At 55.2% G+C, this 23,554-nt stretch overlaps 2 protein-coding genes across 6 annotated transcripts in view; both read right to left on the bottom strand.

The window, feature by feature from the left end:
- The window catches only part of LOC101935353 (carcinoembryonic antigen-related cell adhesion molecule 6-like), a 108,797-nt gene that overhangs the window by 23,978 nt on the left and 61,265 nt on the right, over positions 1-23,554 (bottom strand). The gene's annotated exons all lie outside the window — the stretch shown is intronic.
- The window catches only part of LOC101945961 (nectin-1-like), a 40,980-nt gene that overhangs the window by 15,417 nt on the left and 2,009 nt on the right, over positions 1-23,554 (bottom strand). Inside the window, exons 1-4 of one of the 5 annotated variants that reach the window (XM_065573894.1) lie at positions 19,496-19,694; positions 7,501-7,851; positions 6,573-6,866; positions 3,468-5,067 (exon numbers count right to left, since the gene is read on the bottom strand). In XM_065573894.1, coding sequence (XP_065429966.1) covers positions 4,769-5,067; positions 6,573-6,866; positions 7,501-7,851; positions 19,496-19,691 — 1,140 coding nt within the window. In that variant the 5' untranslated portion in view covers positions 19,692-19,694 and the 3' untranslated portion in view covers positions 3,468-4,768. Of the gene's footprint in view, positions 1-3,467; positions 5,068-6,572; positions 6,867-7,500; positions 7,852-19,495; positions 19,695-23,554 lie in introns of those variants that run through there. The other 4 variants (XM_065573892.1, XM_065573895.1, XM_065573897.1 and 1 more) reach the window with 4 other exon arrangements.

The following is a 23,554-nucleotide window of genomic DNA, read 5'->3' as shown; positions in this document are numbered from 1 at the left end:
GGGATCCTTGTGTCTGCAGCACGTTGCTCCATCCCGGGGACTCACCCGTCCCTGTCACCCGCACGGGGACAGACGCCCAGGCAGTGCGGCTGGTGAGGGGGTTGTGAGCCCGGCACTCGTACATGTCCTGGTGATCTAAGGTCGTGGGGTTAAAGGTCAAGCTGCTCCCGGTCTCGTTAGTGTCGGTGCCGTTGAGAACCCAGCGATAGCTCGAGGCTGGGACGGAGTCAGTGACACACGTCAGGGTCAGAGGGGACCCGAGGGCAGTAGTGCAGGGAGGGCGGTACCCTTGAGTGCACAGAACCGGCAAGAGCTTTTTAGTGGGTGTGGGGTACCAGAAAGATTTGGGGCTACATATACTAACACACTTAAACCAAGGCTTTGTTTGTTAGAATATGTATTGTGCTGTTAAATTGGTCAAGAGTCATCAAGAGGGGATGGAAGGTGTTTAAACAGGGTTCTTGAGTCTGTTTCTCCCCACTGGTCTGAATTATCCATGACGTCCATACTGCATCACATCAAGTCCAAATCATTAGAGGAATGCCTCTGCTTGCACTGACCAGAGGATGTTTGGATTCTGATGTCAGCCCAGTTCTGCAGCCTGACAGGAATCACGTATATTCCCCAGTGTACAGAGAATTCTTCTTTGCAGCCAAACTAGTCTAACCTGCATTTTGTTAACTGGAACTGGAGCAGCAAAACAAAGAAAACAAATCCTCATTTTCCAGTTTTGTAGGTGGGAGAACTTTTAGTGAAGATTATGATGCCGGACACTGATGGCCTTAAACCAGCCACCTCAGGAATCTGCCAAGAACTTTGCTGAAAATATGTTCCTCATCTTAGCAACGGAGCTAAGACTTATCACACATCTGCCCACCTTTATTCGAATGAAACTCCTTGTGATCCGACAGCTCCGGCATTGTCAGTTTCATCCAGAACAACTTACAAACTTGGAACCTAAACCTGTAAACCCATAATCATTTGATCAATCCCATTGAAGACAATGGGACTATCTGCATGACTATGGACCCCTTTTGTGGTAAGAGTTTCAGGAGTCTGTTCCTGTAAAGCAGTGGTCCCCAACCTTTTTGTAACCAGTAGCACATTCATGATTTCAGAAGAGTGTGGTGGGCGCCAACAATTTTTCAAGGCTTATTTTGTATTTGTACATTAAATAATACGAAAAACATCATATTTAATAACATAATATATGAATCCATAAGATAAAAAAGGTAATTTTACATGTAAAAGTTATTAATTAAATTATTCAAATTTAATAAAAAAATCTACCTGTAAGAAAAATTAAGGAGTTTTTACAAAATAAATATCAAACAGTTTTAATCTTATTTATTTTAAAAAAAGTAAAACATTGAACTGCTGGTCAAATATATTTATTATTTTTTACTTTAACATAGATAGCCAGTTATGGTTAATTAAAAATATTCTTTGTATTGTTACTTGTATCTGGATTTCAATAAACAAACAAACAAACATGAAAAAAAGTTAATCATACGCGCTCATCAGCACTTAATGGAAAATAGGTATCATTAATTCACGTTGTTTTTCTAATAAAGTCAGTGTGATTTTTGGCACTGCATTTCTTCAGCCAATTTTTCGTAGTTGGGAGAGTAGGATGATATTCCCGTTCGTAAGCAATCAAGATGGGCATCTGTAAGCCGAGATCTGTATTTTGATTTTATGATGTTCACTGTTGAAAACAGAACTTCACATAGATAAGTGGACCCGAAATAAAAAAATGTAGCATACAAAATAAAATCTTAAGGCAGGAAACTTTTTTCGGTCAACCAGATTCCAAAAGTTTTCATCTGTTGCGCAGGATTTTAGAACAATATCATTCTGAAAGTCCAAAAATCTCCAATTTCACGTCTTCTGTTCTTACTTGAATGAGACTCACAATTGATGTAGCCATTTCTGTTACCTCTGTTTGGCAAGTAAAAGGATTCACAAGAAAGGCAACTACAGGCTCAATGATGGTGAACGGTTGAAATCTCTTTTCAAATTGTTCCAGAAGTGTTTGAATGTGGATAACAAATGGTGATGGGTTAAAATCACTGTCACATACCATTTTCTTCATACCTGGGAAATGTATGAGAGACTTTGTCTTCATATGTGACATCCACAAGATCAGTTTTGCTTTGAATGATTTTACAGAACCTATCATTTGAGCCACATGTCTTTTCACTGGAGCTCAAGATTTAAAATGTTCAATTTGTCAGTTATGTCGGCATAGGCGTGCGCACGGGGTGTGCCGGGGCACACCTGGCACACCCTAATGCCCTCTTAGAAGCGGCCAGCATGGCACCACATCCCTGGGGCCGGGTTGCTTCAGGCACTGCCCCCCCCGCATCTCCCATTGGCCGGGAACGGGGAACTGCGGCCAATGGGAGCTTCGGGGGAGATACCTGGAGGCATGGCAAGGGCAGCGTGCAGAGCCCTGTGCCGTCCCCCCCCTTTCCCTCAGGGCTGCGCAGGGATGTGGTGAGCGGCGTGGGGCCAGGGCAGGCAGGGAGCGCGCCATTGCGGGTAACCCGGCGCCGGGCCAGAGCCCAAACCCCTCCTGCACCCCCTCCCCCCCATCTGCACCCTGTTGAACTGGGCTTCCCTTCCCCCGACTGCTTTAACAGCCCCATGTGCTTGCTAGCAGCCTCCCACCCGGAAGCACCAACACAGCCGCTTAAGGTGGCCCGTGGGGCTCACGGGGGCGCTGCCGCAGCCCTTCTCCAGCGCCCGGGGCCCCAAACCCGCCTGCGGCTCCCAGCACTGGCCGCGGGCCTGGGCACCACCTGGGCGGGTCAGGCTGCCTCCGAGCCCAGCCCACCTTAAGTGGGACCCAGGAGCCAGCGGGACCGGAGCAGGGGGCGAGCCCGGCCCACAGGCCCCCCCCGGGAGCCCAGCTGCGAGCTCAGCTCCCCAGTGCTGTTCGGGGGCTCCGGCACGGCTCCTCGGCTTTGAATCCAGCTCCGGGAACAGCCCGGCCCCGCTGCGATCCGCCCCGGCTGCCTCTGCCTGGCCTGGCCCCAAGCGCCCAGCCCGGCCCCCTCGCCTTCCCGCCGGGACGGGGGAGCCCAGATCCCCAGCCCGGGGCCCACCTGCAAACAGACTACCCTCCTGCACCCCAACTCCCTGTCCTCCCACCCCCTGCCCTGAGCCCCCTCCTGCCCCCTGGCCCCCAACCTCCTGCCTGGACCTCTTACACTAACCCCCTGTCCTGAGCCCCCTGCCACACCCCTCCTGCACCCCAACTCCCTGCCCTGAGCCCCCTCCTGCCCCCTGGCCCCCAACCTCCTGCCCTGAGCCCCCTACCACACCCCTCCTGCACCCCAACCCCCTTCCCTGAGCCCCCTCATACACCCCGCACCCCTCCTCTGCCCCAATCCCTTGCCCTGAGCCCCTTCCTGCACACCGCACCCCCCCACCCCAACCTTTATGATGTTTGCCTTTTAAAAAAAAATTCCCTGGGTGCACACCCTAATTAAATGTTCTGCGCACGCCTATGGATGTCGGCAAGAAAAGCCAAGTCCATTAACTAGCTGGAGTCTTCTAGCTGCTTGAAGTCCTGATTTGTGGACTTCAGAAATTCTTTGATATCTTCAATAGGCTTAAAAAACGTGCAAGAACTTTACCTTTGCTCAGCCATCGTACTTCTGTGTGCAAGTTCAGATCAGATTGTTTATCATCAACATCTTCCAACAGGGCCTTAAAAAGTCGGTGTTGCAAAGGTTTAGCTTGAATAGAGTTAATTATTTTAATAACGACATTCATGACATGTTGAAAAGAACTTTGATGCACAAAGCTTCTTGGTGGATAATGCAATGATAAGACAAAGTTTGGAAAGGATTCATTCTTCTTACAGAGTGCAATGAATCCACTGGCGGTGCCCATCATTGCTGGTGCCCCATCAGTGGTGATCGCAGACAGCTTGTGTAGTGGCATACTAATTGATGTTGCGTATAATTTGAATAAATTAGAGATGTCCTCACCCTTTGTTCGCCCTTTCATAGGCAATACTTTTAGTAACTCTTCTTTTACGGAGAAGTCACTAAATACCATCCTCACCATAACTGCCAACTGCGCTGTATCCGATATATCTGTCGACTCATCGAACTGCAGTGAAAACCAGTCACATATTTCCAAGTCATCCTTTAGCTGAGTTTGCATGTCGCTTGAAACTGCATGTATCCTCCTCGTAACTGTGTTGTCTGATAACTGCAAGTCTTGTATTGCCGACAAAATCTCACCCTTGTTAGGAAATCCTTGAAACAGGCAATCAGCACCAGTCAAAAATGCTTTCTTCAACAATTCACCATCTTGAAAGGGGTTTTTCTTCTTTGCGAGCAGATGAGCAATTTTAAAGGAAGCAACAGTAGCACTTTTAGACTTTACCATTTGTCTAGTGACAACAGATTGCTGGGCAGATAGAAGAAAATTAATCAACTCAAATCAAACCTCTCTCAATTCAGATTTAAGTGGATGGCTAATGTCAAAAGAGCCGTGATTAGTTTGGAAATGGCGTTCAACATTATGTTTTTTCGGCACTGCAACAGCACCCCCGCACAATAAGCAAACACATTTCCCTTTATTTTCAATAAAACAATAGGATTCTTCCCACTCTGCATTGAAATATGTACGTTGTCTTTTATCTGAACCACTCATTTTGGGGCAAAATGTTAAAAAAAATAATAAATCGCAAAGCACAAGAAAACAGCAGTATCCGTGCAGCGGAAGAATACTCACATACAGGGCTGGCTCAAGGCACCGGTGGAGGAAGCACATGCCTGGGGCAGCACATGCTATGGAGCGGCATTCCGTCCATTCTTTGGACGGCAGAGTCGGAGCAGTTTTTTGTTTTTGGCGGCAGTTCTGGGCAGCGCAGAGAGAAGCCGCGAGGACTGAGAACACTGGCGCCCGCAGCCTGCAGCCCCAGAGTTCTCTGTCCCCGGCAGGCGCGGGGCTGCAGCTTCTCTCCCCTGCTGCGCACTAGGCGGGCCCACATAAATGCCCCGGCGGGCGCCATGGCGCCTGCGGGCACCGCGTTGGGGACCACTGCTGTAAAGGAAGTTGAATCCCCCATTGAAATGCAATGTTTGGGTGCAATACCATAGTGCAGTTTAGGATACAGTTCTACTTCAAATTTGTCTTTTAATAAGTCCTACATAGGCTGAAACGGCTCCTCACCCAACTCCCATATTCCATATAAACAGACTGAATACATCATCTGGGGGGGGGGGGGGGGGAAGTGAGTAGTTAAGCAAGTTCATGTTTGTCTATACAAACACCCATTTCATCCCTGTACTGGGAAATGTAGCTGAACTGAATTTTCTATGGGATTTGAAGAAAGTTTAACAGCCCCAAGTGTTTTCTGTGTTAATCAGTGTGAACCTGAAAAAATGACATGCCTTCAAAGAGAAAAGAATCAGTCCACACTTACTGAAAAAAAAAAAAAATTCCTTCCAACTCGCGTTCAGAAGAACACTACAAGACACATACATAACCTCATGAGCAGAGGGCGGAAAGGAAACCCTCCCATATTATGTCCAATAAATAAATAAATAAAATCTCAGAGGTTCACAGATTTGCAAACCTAAAAACCTGTGTTATGCTTTAAACCACCTCAGCACATAACTTTTTAATGTTCATAAACGTGGTAACTGCAAAGGAACACTGAAGCCCATTAACTGGAATGTGTGCCAGCCAGTATCCCCTCACTGACGAAAGGCTCAGTCACACCTGAACAGCTAAAATTATCCTGGCCCTTTTAGGCTAAATGGAGTCATGTCACTGGCTCCATCGCTGTTGTTATATAACAGACAAAACTCCAGTGGGGCGTGGGCCCGGCCCACAGGGTCTCAGATGCATGGAGTGAAAAATACAGTAGAGAGGTATAAATACACAGCACAAGAAAAGATGGGAGTTGCCCTACCAAGTGGGGGGTCAGTGCTAACAAGGCCAAGTTTTTTTGTTGAAGAATTGCCATTTAAGTCTGTTATTGAGTGTTCAGGGAGACTGAAGTGCTGTCCTACTGGTTTTTGAATGTTACAATTCTTGATGTCTGACCCCATGATGTCTGTCATGTCTGACAAAAAGGACACACCCAGCTTCCAGCCCACTGGACCCCACTCCACCACCAGGGACAGGGATAGAACCCAGGAGTCCTGGTACCTAGCCCCTCCTCCCATTCTAACCCACTAGACCAGTGGTTCTCAAACATTTGTACTGGTGACCCCTTTCACACAGCAAGCCTCTGAGTACGACCGCCCCTTATAAATTAAACACACTTTTAAAAACATTTAGCACTACTATAAATGCTGGAGACGAATCAGGGTTTGGGGTGGAGGCTGACAGCTTGTGACTCCCCATGTAATAACCTTGCAACATGCAGAGGGGTCCTGACCCCCAGTTTGAGAACTCCTGCACTAGACCCCACTCCCCCACCAGGGACAGGGATAGAACCCAGGAGTCCTGGCTCCCAGCCCTCCTGCTTTAACCCACCAGCCCGCACTCCCCTCCCAGAGCGGCGGATGGGATCCATGAGCCCCGGCCCCGTCACTCACACAGCACGGACAGCACGACCGGGATGTTCTCCGGCGCAGCCAGTGTCCTCTGGCTGATGACGCAGGTGATTTGCTGCTGGTCTGCTGCCGCCGTGGGCACCATGTTGAACTGGCTGGTGACGGTGACGGTGCCGTCTCCATTGGTCATCTCGGAGGCATTGAAGTTGCCGGGGAGGGTGGAGAGCCACTTGATCTGGGCAGGGGGTTTGCCGTTGGCTGAGGTGCAGACGGCCACTGGGATCGTGGTGTTACCTGCCACCACCTTCCGCGACTCCGCCGTGTTGGTGGGCCTGGCTGGGGGGACCAGAGGGCAGGGTTAGCTAGTGGTGTTCCCCAGGCTCCTCCAGCCAAGGTCAGGGGCCCCATCGTACCGGGCGCTGCACAGAGATTGGACTTGGCCAAGCTCCATGGGAGCAGAACCAGGAGTCCTGAGTCCCAACCCCCCGGACCCTCCTAGCCAAGTTCCCGTCCCTGAAAATCCCTTTCCCAGCAGCTGCCCACCGAGAGCGTCTTGGTAGCCATGCTTTATGATGCTTTCCCCATCGTTAATTAAAGCAATTAGCACAGGCAGTTCTGCCCATGCCAGACACAGGTATGAGGAACCCTGAGGCACCGATTTCACCACTTCCCCTGCCCTGGGAGCGGCGCAGGCTGCATCTGATCCCAGGGGTGTCCTCACAGACCATTCTCTGAGAAGATGGGACCCACAGGCCAAACCATCAGCCCCATACGCCCTTCTCCAGATCAGAGCCAGCGGCCCCTAGAGGGGAAGGCCTGTATCTCATTCCTCCACCCCCACCCCAGCCAGTCCCCTGCCCTGGGGTGGGATTGGCACACTCTAGAGGGGAAGGCCCCATGTGCCATTCCCCCCCCCCAACCAGTTCCCCACCTTGGGAGCCCCCAGGGACAGTCCCTGTGCACCCCTCACCCAGGATGCTGAGCGTGGTGACCCCATCCTCGTTGCCATGAGGGTAGGTGGCGAATTCACAGACGTAGGTGCCCTCGTCACTCATGCGCAAGGGCTGGATGATCAGCGTGGCATCCTGCAGGGAGAGGTTCAGAAACCGGATCCTGCCGCTGTTGTCCAAGGGGAAGTTGGGCTTGTGGTCCGGGAGATAGACAGCCACATTCTGCTTCTTGCCCCCCATCTCCTTCATCCAGGTAACCTGGCTGACCTGGATGTCGGGGCTGGTGGCGGGGAAGAGGCATTGCAGCATGGCCTCATCGCCCACATAGCCCGTGACCTCATTCCGGACCTTCACCCGCTGCGTCAGCACCACTGTGTGGGGAGAGACAGAGCCAGTTAGCAGGGGTGGGAGGGAATGGCCTACTCCAGCCGCTAGACCCAACGCCGCTCCCAGAGTTGGGATGGAACCCAGGAGTCGGCTCTCCCAGACCCTCCTGATTTGACCCACTGGACCCCATTCCTCTCACAGAGTCAGAATAGAACCCAGGAGCCCTTCTGCTCTGACCATTAACCCCACTCCCCGCTCAGAGCCAGGAAGAGAACCCAGCCCCCCTGCTCTAACCACTAGACCCCAAGTCCTTCCCAGAGCCAGGACAGACCCAGATGTCCCGATTCACAGCCTAGAGAGAGACTCAGCTGGTTAGTGATTGGGGGGGAAGAACAAGAGAGACACACCCCCATGAGTATCCCACTCTGAGCTCCAAGCCCCTGCAGCCCAGAGCTGGCCAGCTCCTCGCTGGGGACGCCCCTCTGGCAGGGAGATGTGGAAGTCTGGGAGCCACAAACCCAGGGAGTTACCGGTGGGTTTGGAGGGATAATTCCAATAAGAGCCATTTAAGTTGCAGGTGTTATTCTGGGGTCTGACTAGATGATCTAATGGTCCCTCCGCCTATGGGCCTGCTTTACTTGCCCACCAGGGATCCTTCTACCCACAGATCCAGGGACCATTCGGTCTTGCAGTCTGACCTGCTGTACATCACAGGCCAGGGACTTCCATGCGTCCCCCTGCACAAACCCGCATCTCAGTGAGAACTCACTGCTTCCCATGGGAGTGCCTCCCAATCCACTCAGAACTGGTGCCTTGTTTCCAACTGCACCATGTCTGGCTGTACCATCCAGTCACTGGTTTCTGTTCTGCTTCGCCGCTAGGCTCAGAGAGGCTTTCAGTGCCTGGGACAATCGCCTCCCCAGGGGCGTTGGAGCAGTGTGTATAGGGGGGTGCCAAGAGCCACTGAGCCAAACTGTAAACTCTGCGTATGATGGAAACCACGTCGACCCCCCGACCCCTGCACCTCGTGACCCTTGTGAGACGCTAGCCAGACCAAGCACGCTCCGTCTCACTCCAAGGCATCTTCTCCAGCCCTCAGATCATTTCTGCGGCTCTTCTCTGCCCCCGGGTTTAACTCAATGGGTTTGGGGCACGCAAACAAACGCTCCTGTTCCTGGGTTGTTTGCCCAAGTAACGACGCCTGGGCAAGGGCTACCCAGGGAATTGCACCGATAGAACTGAACGCGGCAGCTTTGTAAACGGTACAATTGCATGCTTAGACCTAAGCCTGCCTCCAGCCAACCCGCAGTGTCCACAGGGCCGTTTACACCAGTTACCTGAATCCATTTAAACCCAGATCTTAAACAGGTGCAGCTCTGCATATAGACAAAGCCAAGGGACAACTGGGGCCAGTTCAGAAAAGGGAAAAGCTAGGCTGCATACCATGGGAAAATATCACGACAGAGAGATGGATCAGGCTGGGGAATTGTCTCCCCAAAGGAAGAGCTGGGAGCCCCAACATTGGGCCGGGGTCCCTATATAAATAGCCCCACTCCCCACCCGTGCAGGGATGCCATGGGGAGCTGGACTCTCTGTGTTTCGCAAGCCCAGCGCACCAGGAGCTGCACCAGATGAAGATCTCTTCTGACGTGCTGCCATGAATGCATAAAGGAGCAAGTGTGCAGTTCAAAGTGCCATCACCTTCCGCACCCCGATCCAGAGTGAGGGAGAATCGAGCAGAGGGCAGGGGCCGCCGGCAGGGGGACACGGGAAAATTTTAGCCCAGCCAGCTGAGCGCTGCCACAGGTGCTGATCAAATGCAGTGTATTTAACAGGCTCCCCCGCACCCGATTGGTTCATCCCACTAACTTGGGAGAGCAGCGCTGCTCTCCCAAGGAGACCCATGCAGGGCCTGGGAGCCTCCCTCGGCCGTCTGTCTGTCCAACGTGCCGTTGTATCCCAACACAGACAGACAAGTTCTATCCACACACCCACCCCTGCATGCACAGATACACACCTGTCCAACCCTCTACACAAAGGCTTCCTCCTCTCCCTGGACAGTCACTAATCTGAGATTTTCGTGACTCAGGGCCACAAAAAAACCACTGTTTTTGTTTCTTAAACTCTTTTCCCCTGCCCCAATTCAGCTCGTTTTGCCTTCTGCTTTCTGAGCTGTTTTCTTGTCTCCTGACACACCCTTCCCCCCCCCAGCCAGGAGAGCCAGAATGGACTTTTGCCAAACACAAGCAGTGAGTCTCAAATAAAATCACATGACCCTGGGAGCTGGGTCTTTATGAAGAAACACCAGAATCCACAAGAGTCATGACAACAGCACAAGTCAGCCACAGTGCTGGATCTCCCCCCAGTGTGCATCTCCACACCCCACATGTGCATCTCTATGCAGACATCCCTGCTCCCCCCGTACCTGCACGGCTGTATCCATACAGACTGCGCGTTTCCACACACAGGCGTGCGGGGCTGCAGGCACGGTGCGTTTTCAGGCTGCTAAAGCCGGTCCGGCTCGGACTTCGCTGTCTGAGCCACTTCCATTGATTCAGCTTCGCCCTCACATGCCCAAGACGTTGCCCTGATTTCATGAGCCCCCAGCCAGGAGGCCGCGCTGCAGATCGGGAGCCGCGTGCTTCCAGTTAAGCAGGTAAGAGCCTTGGGTCTGAGGTCAGAGGGCCCAGACACAGATTAGCCCCAAAGGCCCCCAGCTCCAGCGGTACCAGCCCCACGCTGCAGAGGCACCACGGGGCCCAGGCTCGTTCACAGCTGCCTCCCTTCAGCTGAAGACGTGCCAGCTCTGCAGGTGTCCTGGGACGGGTGTCCCGCAACAGGCTATAAAAACTCCACGGCCCAGCTGCGTCATGACAACTGTTTTTCTGCATATAAAAGCCAGGGCCGGTGTTAGGGGGTAGCAAGCCGGGCAGTTGCCCTGGGCCCCACACCACAGGGGCCCCTGCCAAGCTAAGCTGCTCAGGCTTTGGCTTCAGCCCCGGCAAGGCTTCAGCTTTCTGTCCTGGGCCCTAGTGAATCTAATGCTGGCAATCCTTGGCGGCCCCCCTGAAACCTGCTTGCGGCCCTCCAGGGGGCCCCAGATCCCTGGCTGAGAACTACTGCACTAGACCCCACTATCCTCCCAGAGCCAGGATAGAACCCAGGAGTCCTGGCTCCCAGCCCTCCCCAAACCACTAGACCAGGGGTTCTCAAACTGTGGTCCGCGGACTGAGCTCCATTCAGGTGGTCCACGGATAGTTCCCTCTAAGGTGTGTGCCTGGGCAGCCGCACACGAGAGAATGAAGGGCCACCCACCTAATTAGTGGAGCCGCTCCATTAATTAGGTGCCTGGACCCTGGAGAAGATGCACATGTAAGGTGAAGGGGTGGCCTTGGGTGGAATAGGGGGCAGGTGGGAGGGGGCAGTGGGGTGAGAAGAGAGGGGTGGGGGGAATTTGGAACGTGCAGGGCTGCGGCGGCGAGAGAAAGAGGTGACTTTCCCCCGCTCCACGGATGCGGCTGCCGGGGAGAGACACCCCCCTTCCCAGCCCTAGCTCAGGGGCTGCCACGGCAGGGGAGAGAGGGCACATCCATCGCATTAGAAAGTTTAAGACTACCGATATTAAAATACTAGTTTTGTGCTTTTATTTGTAGAACAAAAAATGTTAATTATTATTAAGAGGTTTTTTTATATAGTGCTTTTATCCAAAGCGCTTTACAATAGTTAGCTAACGGTACAAACAACATTTGGAAAGAGCATTAAGTGGTCCGCCGAGACCCTCAGCAATTTTCAAGTGGTCCATGAAAAAAAAAGTTTGTGAACCACTGTGCTAGACCCCACTGCCCTCCCAGAGCCCCTGTCTCAGGCTGTCTGTGGGATCCACTCGCAGCTCCCTCCCTCCACTAGCTCTGCCGAACCATAACCTTTTGGGCTGCAATTTCCCCTCTTCAGCCCCTTCAAAGAAAACCCGCGTTGTGGACTGGGGCTCAGGACTCCTGGGTTCTATCCCGGCTCTGGGAGGGGAGTGGGGTTTAGTGGGTTTGAGCAGGGAGCCTGGGAGCCAGGACTCCTGGGTTCTCTCCCTGGCTCTGGGAGGAGCAGGGGTCCAATAGCTCTAGCTACAAGAATGGATGGGGGCCCACTGTTAACTAGTTTGCCCTCCTGGCCGGCCTCACACGGCAGGTCAGACGAGATATTCACAACAGTCCCTTCTGGCTTGGACGATCTATGAATAACCCAGGCCAGGGAACGACACACAGCGACTCATCCTCTGCAGCCGAGCGTTAACACGGGGTGACACTAACGCGCACTGAGGCCCTCAGGTCTGCGGGGCAGGGACTGTCTCATCCTGTATCTCTCTCCCCAGATGCAGCCTCTCGGCACTACTGCAAAGAGTGAGCAGCCCGCACAGGAAACAGCAGCGAGTGGGGCCCCGACACAGGAGCCCTTCACATTCCCAGCTCTGCTATGATGCAGGGAACCAAACACGAGACTTGCAGCGTCCGTGGGCTGGCAGGAGGCAGGTCCCAGTTCCCTGGCCACCAACCATCTCAAGGGGGTGATCTCCGATCCGGGATGGGGGCAGGGAGTCACCCCGAAGGGCTCTGGGGGACCTGAGCGCATTCCCCTTCCTCGACTGCGCTCAGATGACCTTTAGACTGGTCTGTGCAATGCCTAACACAATGGGCGCCGGGCATGCCCCTCGCAGCCACGACTATACAAAGGAGACACTAATCCTTAATGAATACAGACTTAATGCCAGCTATCCACAGGGATCGGTCCTGGGTCCTGTTCTGTTCAATATTCTTCCTCAATCATTTAGATAATGGCACAGAGAGTGCACTTACAAAGTATGTGGACGATACCAAGCTGGGAGGGGTTGCAAGTGCTTTGGAGGATAGGATGAAAATTCAAAATGATCTGGACGAACCAGAGAAATGGTCTGAAGTAAATAGGATGAAATTCAATAAGGACAAATGCAAAGTCACTCCACTTAGGAAGGAACAACCAGTTGCATACACAATAAATGGGCAATGACGGCCCAGGAAGGAGCACGGCAGAAAGGGATCTGGGGGTTATAGTGGATCACAAGCTAAATACGAGTAAACCATGTAACAGTTGCATAAAAAGCAAACATCACTCTGGGATGTCTTAGCAGGAGTGTTGTAAACAAGACACGAGAAGTAATTCGTCCGCTCTACTCTGCGCTGATTAGGCCTCAACTGGAGTATTGTGTCCAGTTCTGGGCCCCACATTTCAGGAAAGATGTGGACAAATTGGAGAAAGTCCAGAGAAGAGGAACAAAAATGATTAAAGGTCTAGAAAACATGACCTATGAGGGAAGATTGAAAAAATTAGTTTTGTTTAGTCTGGAGAAGAGAAGCCTGAGAGGGGACATGATAACGGTTTTCAAGTACATAAAAGGTTGTTACAGAAGGGGGGGGGGGCTCCCTGCAATCTCCCCACAACTGCACCCACCACCCTGGCAGACCTGTCCCTGCTCCCTGAGTCCCTTCCCTGGGAAGCCAGTCACAGCCCTGCCACGCCAAGGCCAGCAATGAAGGATCAATGAGACGCAACTCTGCACTTCAGAGAGGCAGGTGCCCAATGACAAGGGGGGAGGGTATCCCCATTTTACAGACAGGAAACTGAGGGACAAGCAGGAAGGACACTTGGCTAACCTTAGAGTGCCAGAGCCAGGGAGAGAACCCAGGAGTCCTGGCTCCCAGCCCCCCTGCTCTAACCCACCAGACCCTACTCCCCTCCCAGAGCTGGAAGAGAACCTAGGAGTCGGGGCTCCCAGCACCCCCTGCTCTAACCCACCAGACCCTACTCCCCTTCCAGAGCTGGGATAGAACCCAGGAGTCAGGGCTTCTAACCCACCAGACCCTACTCCCCTTCCAGAGCTGGGAGAGAACCCAGGAGTCCGGGCTTCCAGCCCCCATTCCCCACTAATGCAGGCGGTGGGCATGCTGTCCCCTGGCCAGAGTATCTCAGGAATGTTGGTGCATTGGAGACAAAGGCAGGGTGGAGCTGGGATTAGGGCTGGAACGAGGAGGCGGGGGAGTGGCTGCTGAAAGGCAGAGGGTGGGAGGGGGGTGCAGGGGCAGGGGTGTGCACTGCACAGCTGGGCGCAGGGGGAACTATGGAGTGGGCTGTACCCAGGGATGGACAGTACTGGGATGCAGCTGCTCCCTGCAGCCTCTCCCCCTCCCTTGGGCCAGTGCAAACAAAGTCAATGGGCTTTGCATTGGCTGCTAGTCCCACTGCAGCAGGGCCCCAGCGCAAAGGGGCCAGTGCAGGCAACATCGCTGCCATGGCCCTGCAGCCTCCCCAGCCTCCAGCACCATCCCTGGCACCAGTGGTCTCTTTGGTGTCTGTACAGTCTGGGCCGTGAAATACCAGCTCTGTCACCAGCCAGCCGCTGCCTCTTCCTGGGCCTCCGATCCCACAGGTAGCGAGGGGAGGGCAATCCCCTCTGGCTATTCAGACTGCGCTCTTTGGGTATAGACCACCCCCGGGACCCCTGCAGCACCCGCCACGATGGGGGTGGACAGGTGCTGTCACAATACAAATGACGCCAGGTTCACCGGCTCTGCCCGTAGGCGAGGTGCCAAGCCTGGGTTCTAGTACCGGTATCAGCTCCTCGTACAAGTCACTGAATCTCCCTGTGCCTCTGTTTTCCCATCTGTGGATTGGGACAGTTCCCAACCTCACAGAGGTGCAGGGAGGCCAGCCAAGTCCACGACTCTTTGCAAGCGCCTGGATGCTCCAGGCTCAAATCCCGCCCAATGGACAGGACCTCCGGGATTCCCTCCAGCCCAACATGCTGCCGTGCAGCAGCTACGACACAGACCCTTCTACAGCCCGCTGAGACCACGGCCTGAACATCGGCCCCGTCACCCCAGGCTTACGGGGGCAGAAGTGCAGCGCTGGGGGAAACCTGGACCTTCGCCTGATGGGGATTCTGACCCAGTCTGCACTGGGGGCGGGGGTGTCGACACGCCATTCCTTCAGCACCAGAGCCAGCTGCAAGTTTTCTCCCATTGAAACGTGGTTTTTGCAAACCCAGCTTTGTCGAAAACAAGGAGCTGCCCAGTGCAGTGTCTGGGTTTGACCAATTCCTCTCCACTTTTGACGAAAATAGATTGAAAAAAACTGATTTTCAGAAAGCCCCTTTCTCTTTAACCCTGCCCCAGAGCCCAGTCTCCATCCCTCCCAAACAGATTTAATTTTTCTATCAAAACCTCAAACATTCTTCAGGGGAAACTTTCACAAGACATTTGGAGGGGGATTATTTTTTAAATTTCCCAAGGAAAACAGCTACTTTGGGGACAGGCTGTAGTGTTTGCACCAGTGCATACAGAACCCCCCCCCCCAAACAGAGGGGGTGGAGGGGTGTGATTCATGGAGCAGGATGAATGCTGTCACAGGAGCCCAGAGGGGCAGTCCAGGGGCTTTTCATGAGCTCCAATTCCCTGAGCATCCAGGAGTTTCCCACGGCCACATGGCCTGCAGAACAGGAAGGGGTTAATGCTCCCAGGCTGGGCCCTGAGCCTGCCTTTCTCATGCTAATGCCGGACCTGCATGTCTGGCTCAGGCAGGTGCTGGACTCAGGGGGAGGGGAGTGGGGCTGCTGGGTTTTCAATGACCAAGGCACCAGAGGTTTCCAGGGACCAGACTGGGGCTGGGCAGAGCCCTGGGTTAAAAAGGACAAGCTGGCACGCAGGGCTCAGCGTGGCTCGGGTTTGGCCCAACTGCCCCTGTCATGGTGCCAAACCCGTGCTGCAACCGAGCCCAGCAGGTCAAAAGCCCAGACCAGCAGTGGGGCCCAGCCCTGTGGGCAGGGCCGGCTCTGGCTTTTTTGCCGCCCTAGGCAAAAAAGCCCCCCCACCTCCGCGAGGCAGGGGAGGGCGCCGAGTCTGCCACGGCTCCACTCTCCCAGGCGGCCAGAGCGCCGGGGGGGGGAGGGCGGCAGCCTGGCCGGGGCCCCACTCTCCTCCGACTGGCCGGAGCGCCAGGGGGATGGCGGCGAGCCCAGTCGTGGCCCCGCTCTCAGCCGGAGCGCCCCGCCGTGCCGCCCCCCTCCAGGCGCCGCCCCAAGCACATGCTTGGTGGGCTGGTGCCTGGAGCCGGCCCTGCCTGTGGGCCCCTGGAGCAGCTGCTGCCTGGTGGGTGTAGTGGGTGGGTGGGGACTTGCTCTCCGTCCCCCTCCCCAACCTGGCTGTCCTCCTTTTCCAGCTCTCCTCTCCCCTCCACACAAGGGCCGTGTTTCCCTCCCCAGCGGGACGGGGGCCTTCATGGGACACCAAACTCCAAAAGAGAGCGCAGCAAGAGAAGTTTGGGAACCTGTGGGCTAGAGCACACGGGGACCCCCTGGAGCAGGCAGACCTGCACTTCCTAGACACAAGGCACCCCTCCGGCACACCCGGTGCCCAATAGAAACAGTACACACCCTACGTTCCTACACACCCTCCTCCAGACACAACCTGTATCCCTACAACATAGCTGTTCACACAGTGACTGGGAGTCACCGGTAGGACCTGTGCCCACAGACACCACACGCACCCTGCCTTCCTCTCAGCAGGATATTTTACATCTAGAGCACCTGGGTGTATTGCAAAAGCCTCCCACCCTCCTGCAGAACTGCCCTGTGCAGAGGGTATGCCCAGTGTCCCTAGACAGCACCCGTACCGGCCCTCAACCCAGCAGCCTGCCACCAGACCCGGGAGACAGGCAGCCAGCTGGCAGAGGGTCAGTCCAGGGTAGGGTGTGCCCGGCTGTCACCGGCCAAGGGGCCCTCGCTCTGCTAGACCTGCCTCAGGCCAATAGTCACACGGGACTGAGCGCATGCAGGTGCTACAGAAAGGAGCCACGTGCATGTAGGGTCCATTTTAACCTCCCCTGTACACAGAGGGGCAGGCAGCGCGATGGGGACATGACACAATTCAGCCCCCAAGGCCGTTACATTTGGCTTCCCCTCCCTCCCTTTCAGCGATTGAAGTCATTTCCAGCAGCAGTGAGGGACATACCGATGCCAGGACCCGCAGCACTGCACGTCTCCCGCAAGAATATCTGGGGTGCTCGGGGTGGCCAAGCGGGGTCAGACCAATGCAGAGGTGCTGGAACTGGGGGTGCTGGAAAACAGGAATTTTCATTCCACAAAGCCAGGCTGGGCAGGGACGGTGTCTCTAGCCTCAGTTCGCCAGGAGCTGGGAATGGGCAACAGGGGATGGATCACTTGATTCCCTGTTCTGTTCATTCCCTCTGGGGCACCTGGCACTGGCCACTGTCAGAAGACAGGACACTGGGCTAGATGGACCTTTGGTCTGACCCAGTACAGCGGTTCTTATGTTCTAAAGCATTTTCCAACCAAGCTCAGATTCCAGTTTCCTGGGGTGTATGGTGTTTTCCCTCCCGGTCAACCCAGAAAAATCCAAAACAAAATGCAAATTTTCAATCCATTTTGTCAAAAACCCACAAAGAAAATGAAATTTTCCCAGGAGTTCCCGTTTCCCTTGAAAAGCCGGGGGGCTGTTTAGACTGAGAAAAAAAGACTTCAGAGGCAAGATTTGTTTCTAGCTAAAATGGCAGAGCAGCCCTATAGGAAACAAGGACAGGGCTGCGCTAGGCCATTATATGGCCTCCTTTGCTGTCCTAGCCAAGCTTCTCATAGGTTTATCCCCCACGCCCCGTGAGCTGGGGAAAGAGCACGTCCCCATATTACAGGTGGGGAACCGAGACACGGGCGTGGGGTGCGTCTACACAGCAATTGGGTGTGACGGCAGCACACACAGGCAGAGCGAGCGGCAGCGTGGGCTGGACCAGGACAGTGACCCCTTCGCATCCCCGAGTGGCACAGCTGTGCTGGCTGAAGTCTGTGGTGTGCACACACACGCACACGCCTGGTCTCCACTAGAAGCCAGTGGTACAATAGAGCCCAAGGCCAGAAGGGCCCTTGGGATCACCTGGTCTGACCTCCTGGACGACACAGGCCAAAGACCTGCCCCACAGTAATTCTGATTGAAGTACAGCCATGTTTTAATCCCATCTAGATTTAAAAATCGCCACCTTGATTTAAAACCCCACCACACTCCTTGGTGAATTGCTCTAGGTTCCTCCCGGTGAACAGGTTCACCTTATTTCCAGTCTGAATAGTTACACCGGGGTAAGGCCTAGCAGGGACACAGACCAGGATAAAGGTGCCACCCACAGAGCTCCTGTTTCACAGAACAGGAAGTGCTGATATCACGTATAACAGAACTCCCAGGTCCTGTTTATGCAGCTGCAGGCTCTGGAGGGGCAGGGCACCGGTTCTGGGATCCTAGACAGCTGGACTACAGGGTCCCATTGCCCAGCAGAACAGGGACCGGGCTCTACCCAGAATGTGGGACCCACTCAGAACGGATGGGGGCCCACCCAGAGCAGGACTGGGCCAAGGAATCGCCAATCCTGGTTGCCATGTTAGCTAGACCAGTTTAGCGACAGAGGCAAAACCTTCTAGTCTGGACAAGGCCTATGTCACAGGGGGCAGAACAACAGACCCCAGGTGTCCCACTACAAGCTGGAGCATGGGGGAGGGGTCGGTGTCAGGTTCAGGGGCCTTCTGCCAGCCTAGCGTTTACACGGAGATGAAAGCAGAGTGAGTTTAGCAGAGTCACTCCCTGTTGGCCAGTTTCGGTTCCAGGTAGTTCACTTTTCCCTAGACCCACAGTTTCTGCGATACCTTTTTCTCTTGCGCCAACGCCCCGGGCTGGCCTGGGATCCGGTGACTTCACACAGCTGTTCCCACAGGACCCACCCCCCAGAGCCAAGGCGGAGCCGGGCCCTGCGCCATCAGCCGCTGTCCTGCCCCTATGGCCTGGTTCGGGGCTGCGAGAAAAGCACTTCACGGGAAGGGGGGCGGGACGCGATATCCCAGCAACCACACAACAGCCAGGGTCTGGCACAGACACAAGCACCCTCATCCCATCCCCCAGCAGCTACGCAGCCCGGGACAAGGGGGGGGGGGCAGGTCCCCACCCCCATGCTCCAGTGTGGGGAGCTGCCGGGGTGAATGAGGTTTCCCCCTTTCGGGCTGAAATTCCCCACATTCCTTAGGGCGGAAGGGGAATAATAGGCTCTCCCCCCCCCCTTCAGTTGAGCGGAGTCCGAAGGCTACGCCCCCGCCCGGGCACCCAGCCAGAGAAACAGGTTCTCTGAACCTCGTCATCTTGGGAACAGAGAAAGTTTATCGGGGCGGGGGGAGCGGCAGAGGCCAAGGACCGGGTTTGGGGGCAGGGCCGAGGGGGGCGCGGGACAGAAGTGAGGCGGCAGAACTGGGGGGGGGGCATAGCAAAGCCTGGAGTGGGAGATGCAGCGACGGGACTGGGGCGGTCGGCGCAGAAGGGATCGGGAGATCTGGGGATGAGGAGGGACCGGAGACGCAGGATAGCGCGGGAGATCTGCGGGTGCAGGAGGGATGGGAGACGCAGGAGGGACCGGGGGTCTGGGGTGGGGGGACGCAGGATAGCGCGGGAGATCTGGGGGTGCAGGAGGGATGGGAGACGCAGGAGGGACCGGGGGTCTGGGGAGGGGGGACGCAGGAGGGACCGGGAGATCTGGGGGTGCAGGAGCGATGGGGGCCGAGGGATGGGAGACGCAGGAGGGACCGGGGGGGGGACGCCTCCCCCCGCAGCCAGCCCTTACCGCTCAGCAGGCTCCAGAAGACGAGGCTGCGGGGCGCGCCCATGGGACGCAGGGGGGTCCCGCTGGGCTCGAGCTCGGCTCGCCCCTCCCGACCCCGGCTCGGTGTCCGGCCGCGTCCCCCTGTCCGGCCGGCGCCGCTGTGTCCGTCCTGCCCCGCTGCGCTCTGCGCCCTTCTGCCAGGGCCCAGCCCAGTCATGCGCCCGCCCGGCCCCAGCGATAGCCCCGCCCCCCCGGCCGGCACCCCCCCCCCCCCCGCCCGGCCGGCTCACACACCCCCCCGGCAACCCCCGCCCTGGCCGGCTTATCCCCACCCCGCCCCCCGGCCGGCTCACACACACCCCCGGCAACCCCCGCCCGAGCCTGCACCCCAAAAAGGGCTGGATTAACTTTTTGTGGGCCTGGTGCTAAACATAGTTGTGGTCCCCCAGGGGGGAAATGGGGACATGGGGCATGGGGGGCAGAGTCCTCAGAGCGACGGGCTGGCCGGGGGCAATGGGAGATGAGATGGGTCATGGCACGGCAGGGACAGCCCCGTTCCACCCAGCCCAGTACAATGGCACTGTTTACAAACCGGGAGCTGCCAGACGCACACTGGCCATCCCGGCCCTGTGCTCCCATCATGCTTCTTCCCCTTCGGGGCGGGCCCATGACCCCAAGGTGATACCAGAGTGGCCCCTTTGGTCGATCTGCTTCCTCCTGGCTAATGTGACAAATTGATCTATTGTACAATTGAGGCGCGCTGTTTCACGTATTTGTGTGTGAGTCCGTGAAAAGGGAGGTAAGCTTTGGGGGTACGGAGCATGCCCCTGAGCCCAAGGTGAGACCAGAGTGGCCCCTTTCATCGATCTGCTTCCTCCTGGCTAGCATGCCCCTGAGCCCAAGGTCATACCAGAGTGGCCCCTTTCATTTTTTCCACTGGCTTCCGCCTTCCTTATTTCCAATGACTTGTCTGCTCATGCACCTGTCACTGGTCCATGGGGTTGCGAATCAGGAGGGATGGGGTTTGTGGTCAAAAACACTCACGGTCTGCTTCCTCCTGGCTAATGTGCCAAATTGATCTATTGGACAATTGAGGCGCACTGTTTCACGTTTTTGTGTGTGAATACGTGAAAAGACCCCCACAAACCCCCATGCCCAGTGCCCTCCCACAGACCACTCCGAACCCCCCCCCAGATCCTCTCACTGCCCAGTGCCCCCTAGCTGTAGACCCCCCACAGCCCTCCCACAACTGCACAGTGCCCTGCCCCTCCCCGCCCAGAGCCCCCCCACAGATTCCCTCACTGCCCAGTGCCCCCCACCGCCCCACTGCCACAACTGCACAGTGCCCCACCCAGACCCCCCCACACTTCCCAGCGCCCCGTCACACACAGATCTCCCCACTGCACAGCGCCCCCAACACACACAGATCTCCCCACCCCCCACTGCACAGCACCCCCCCTCCAGACCCACTAGAGACCTACTCTCCCACCCCCTAACCCCCAGCCACAATACCCGGCCCTGATGGGAGGTGACTGTGTCTGCCAGGCTGAGCCGGCAGCGCAGCCAGAGCTTGTCCTGGGGCAGGATAACTCCGGCCCTTGGGGGTGCAATCAGCCAGGCTGGAGCAGGAGCAGGGCCTACCCGGGCCAGGCTCCCTCAGGACCCACATGCCTGGCAGGACCCAGCTGAGCCACCCACACTCTCCCCCTCCCCCAGCCGTCCTCTGGGACTGGCTGAGACTGGCCCAGCCTCTGCACCAATCCCAGGTGGCTCTTTCCCTGGGGGGGCAGGTGGGGCCCCACAGGTCCCAGGCAGTGGAGACAGCTCAGAGCTGGAGCTGTGCTGGGGAGTGGGGCATATCCCTGGGACATGACTCCTGAGATCCCACCCACACCCATTGGCCCTATGGCCAGCAGCCCTGCCGAGCCCACATGGTGGCCCCCAGCTGCTGGGTGATGAGCCCCCTACAGCAGCGGCATAGCCAGGTTCTCACATCAGGGATTTCTTGTATTATGTATAGTGAGTTTATTATATAAAAAACAGGTAGTAGGGTTTACAATGTTCTAACAAGAGATTATGCTATTATCATTCTCCAGTCAACTTGCACACCACTCTTTTGAATTAGTGATAATTCACAGAGAGAGAAAGAAGAAAGCTGAATTTAGAGAATAATTATTAACCAGATTCTTGGTTATTCACTCCACTCCATAGCACACAGCACCATAAACCCAGTAGAATCTGGCCAAGAGAATATTCACCTCAAATTGTCATCTGCTACACTCCCCCCCCCCCCCAGCCCATTCCCAGTCACCACTATTCAGCAGGTCCGCCCAGAGGGGGGGGGCAAGTGGGGCAATTTGCCCCAGGCCCGGAGGATGTCGGAGACTCCCCACACTTCCGTCTTCCCCCCTCCCATCCCCCGGCGTCCTGGATGTGGCACGCTGAGGCTCCGGTAGAGGGGGTAAGCGGCATGGTAAGGGAGGGGCCGGACAACCCCCTGACCCCATCCCCCCACAGCCATGACCCCCAGCTCCGAGCCCAGCCCCTCTGAGCCAGACACCCCCTGACCCCATCCCCCCACAGCCATGACCCCCAGCTCCAAGCCCAGCCCCTGTGAGCCGGACACCCCCTGACCCCATCTCCCCACATCCCAGCCCCTGTGAGCCGGGCGCCCCCCAACCCAGAGCCCAGCTCCCCCCGGAGCCCTGGGCAACAGCAGCACCACCCCCAGGCAGCGACAGCCCATTGGCACCAACCATCACCCAGCGACAGCCCATTATGTAATTGCTTTGCTTTGTAATAATTTGAAAATACACTAAATACATTATTTAAAAACATTAAATGCTTTAATGGTATGTATACCAGCTGCTTAGCTGCAGCGCGCCAGGGCCGCTCCCGGACACCACAGCGCACTGAGACGCCGGGGGATGGGGGAAGACGGATGCAGGGGGAGCCTCCGACATATTCATGGCGGCCCCTGCGGGGCCCCCGGGACCTGGGGCAAATTGCACCACTCCCCCCCCCCCCCCCAGGCGGCCCTGAGACATTCTCTCGCCTAGACCTAGACCAGTTTCAACAGATTTAAAATTTTTATTAAGATGATTTAAAAAAAAAAAGTGAACAGAGTTTGAGCATAGAAGTTTATGGTTATCAGGGAATACTGTACAGAATTATCGATGGTGCAAAGTTTGGTTTAAAATCAGGTGGCATAAGGAATACATAATCTGCAATATCCCCGATTGGGGGTAAAAGGTTGATGGGTCAAAGTACAGGCATTGAGATATGAGGGCATGAAGTTCATATAGTGGCTATGTACGGGTGTGGAGTATAATGAGTAGATATAATGATGAGGATGGATTGACCCTCATTTGGTGAGATTTAATGTTCAGGGAGTTTATGGTGCCAGTAATTCTCTACAGATTTGTCACCAAGATCAAGGACTGCAGTGAAAAGACAGCAAGGCCTGTGTGCTGGACTTGTGTGTAGAAGCTGATTCACAAATATTCAGTGTAGTGTATTATATGGTGTCATCTTACATCCTTCCCAAGGACAAAAAATCTTCTGAACCAATGAAGGCTTGGGCTCATGACCAGTGGCTGCAGAACTTTTGGATGTGCAAGTCCACATTTCTGCATCTGTGTGCAAAACTCACCAAAATAAGAGCTGCACTGACAATGGGAAAGAAAAAAAAAATTGCACTATGGGGATCTGCAACAACCGATTCTTATTGGTCAATCAGTGGTCTCTCTCCTAAACCAAGGTGGACTGGATTTCTTTAATGGAAGTAGTCACAACATATTGTTAAAGCTCATTTTATGCTCAATGCTGTGTTAAGATCTCTGCAGTCACAGATAATAACGGTCTTCTTGGGGAATCAGGGCACAGTATCCAGTCTGCAAGACACACCCCCCCCCCCCCCCCGCTTGAACAAAACCCCATCCCTCCCGTTTTGCAACCATCCCCCAGAGGAAGCAGACCGTGAGTGTTTTCGACCACAACCCCATCCCTCCGGTTTTGCAACCATCCCCCAGAGGAAGCAGACCGTGAGTGTTTTCGACCACAAACCCCATCCCTCCCGTT

The sequence above is a fragment of the Chrysemys picta genome, chromosome 20, assembly GCF_011386835.1.
Source record: "Chrysemys picta bellii isolate R12L10 chromosome 20, ASM1138683v2, whole genome shotgun sequence".
Classification (NCBI taxonomy): Eukaryota; Metazoa; Chordata; order Testudines; family Emydidae; genus Chrysemys; species Chrysemys picta.
Note: the sequence above shows the minus strand (reverse complement) of the source record. Positions and strands in the feature narration are given on the sequence as shown.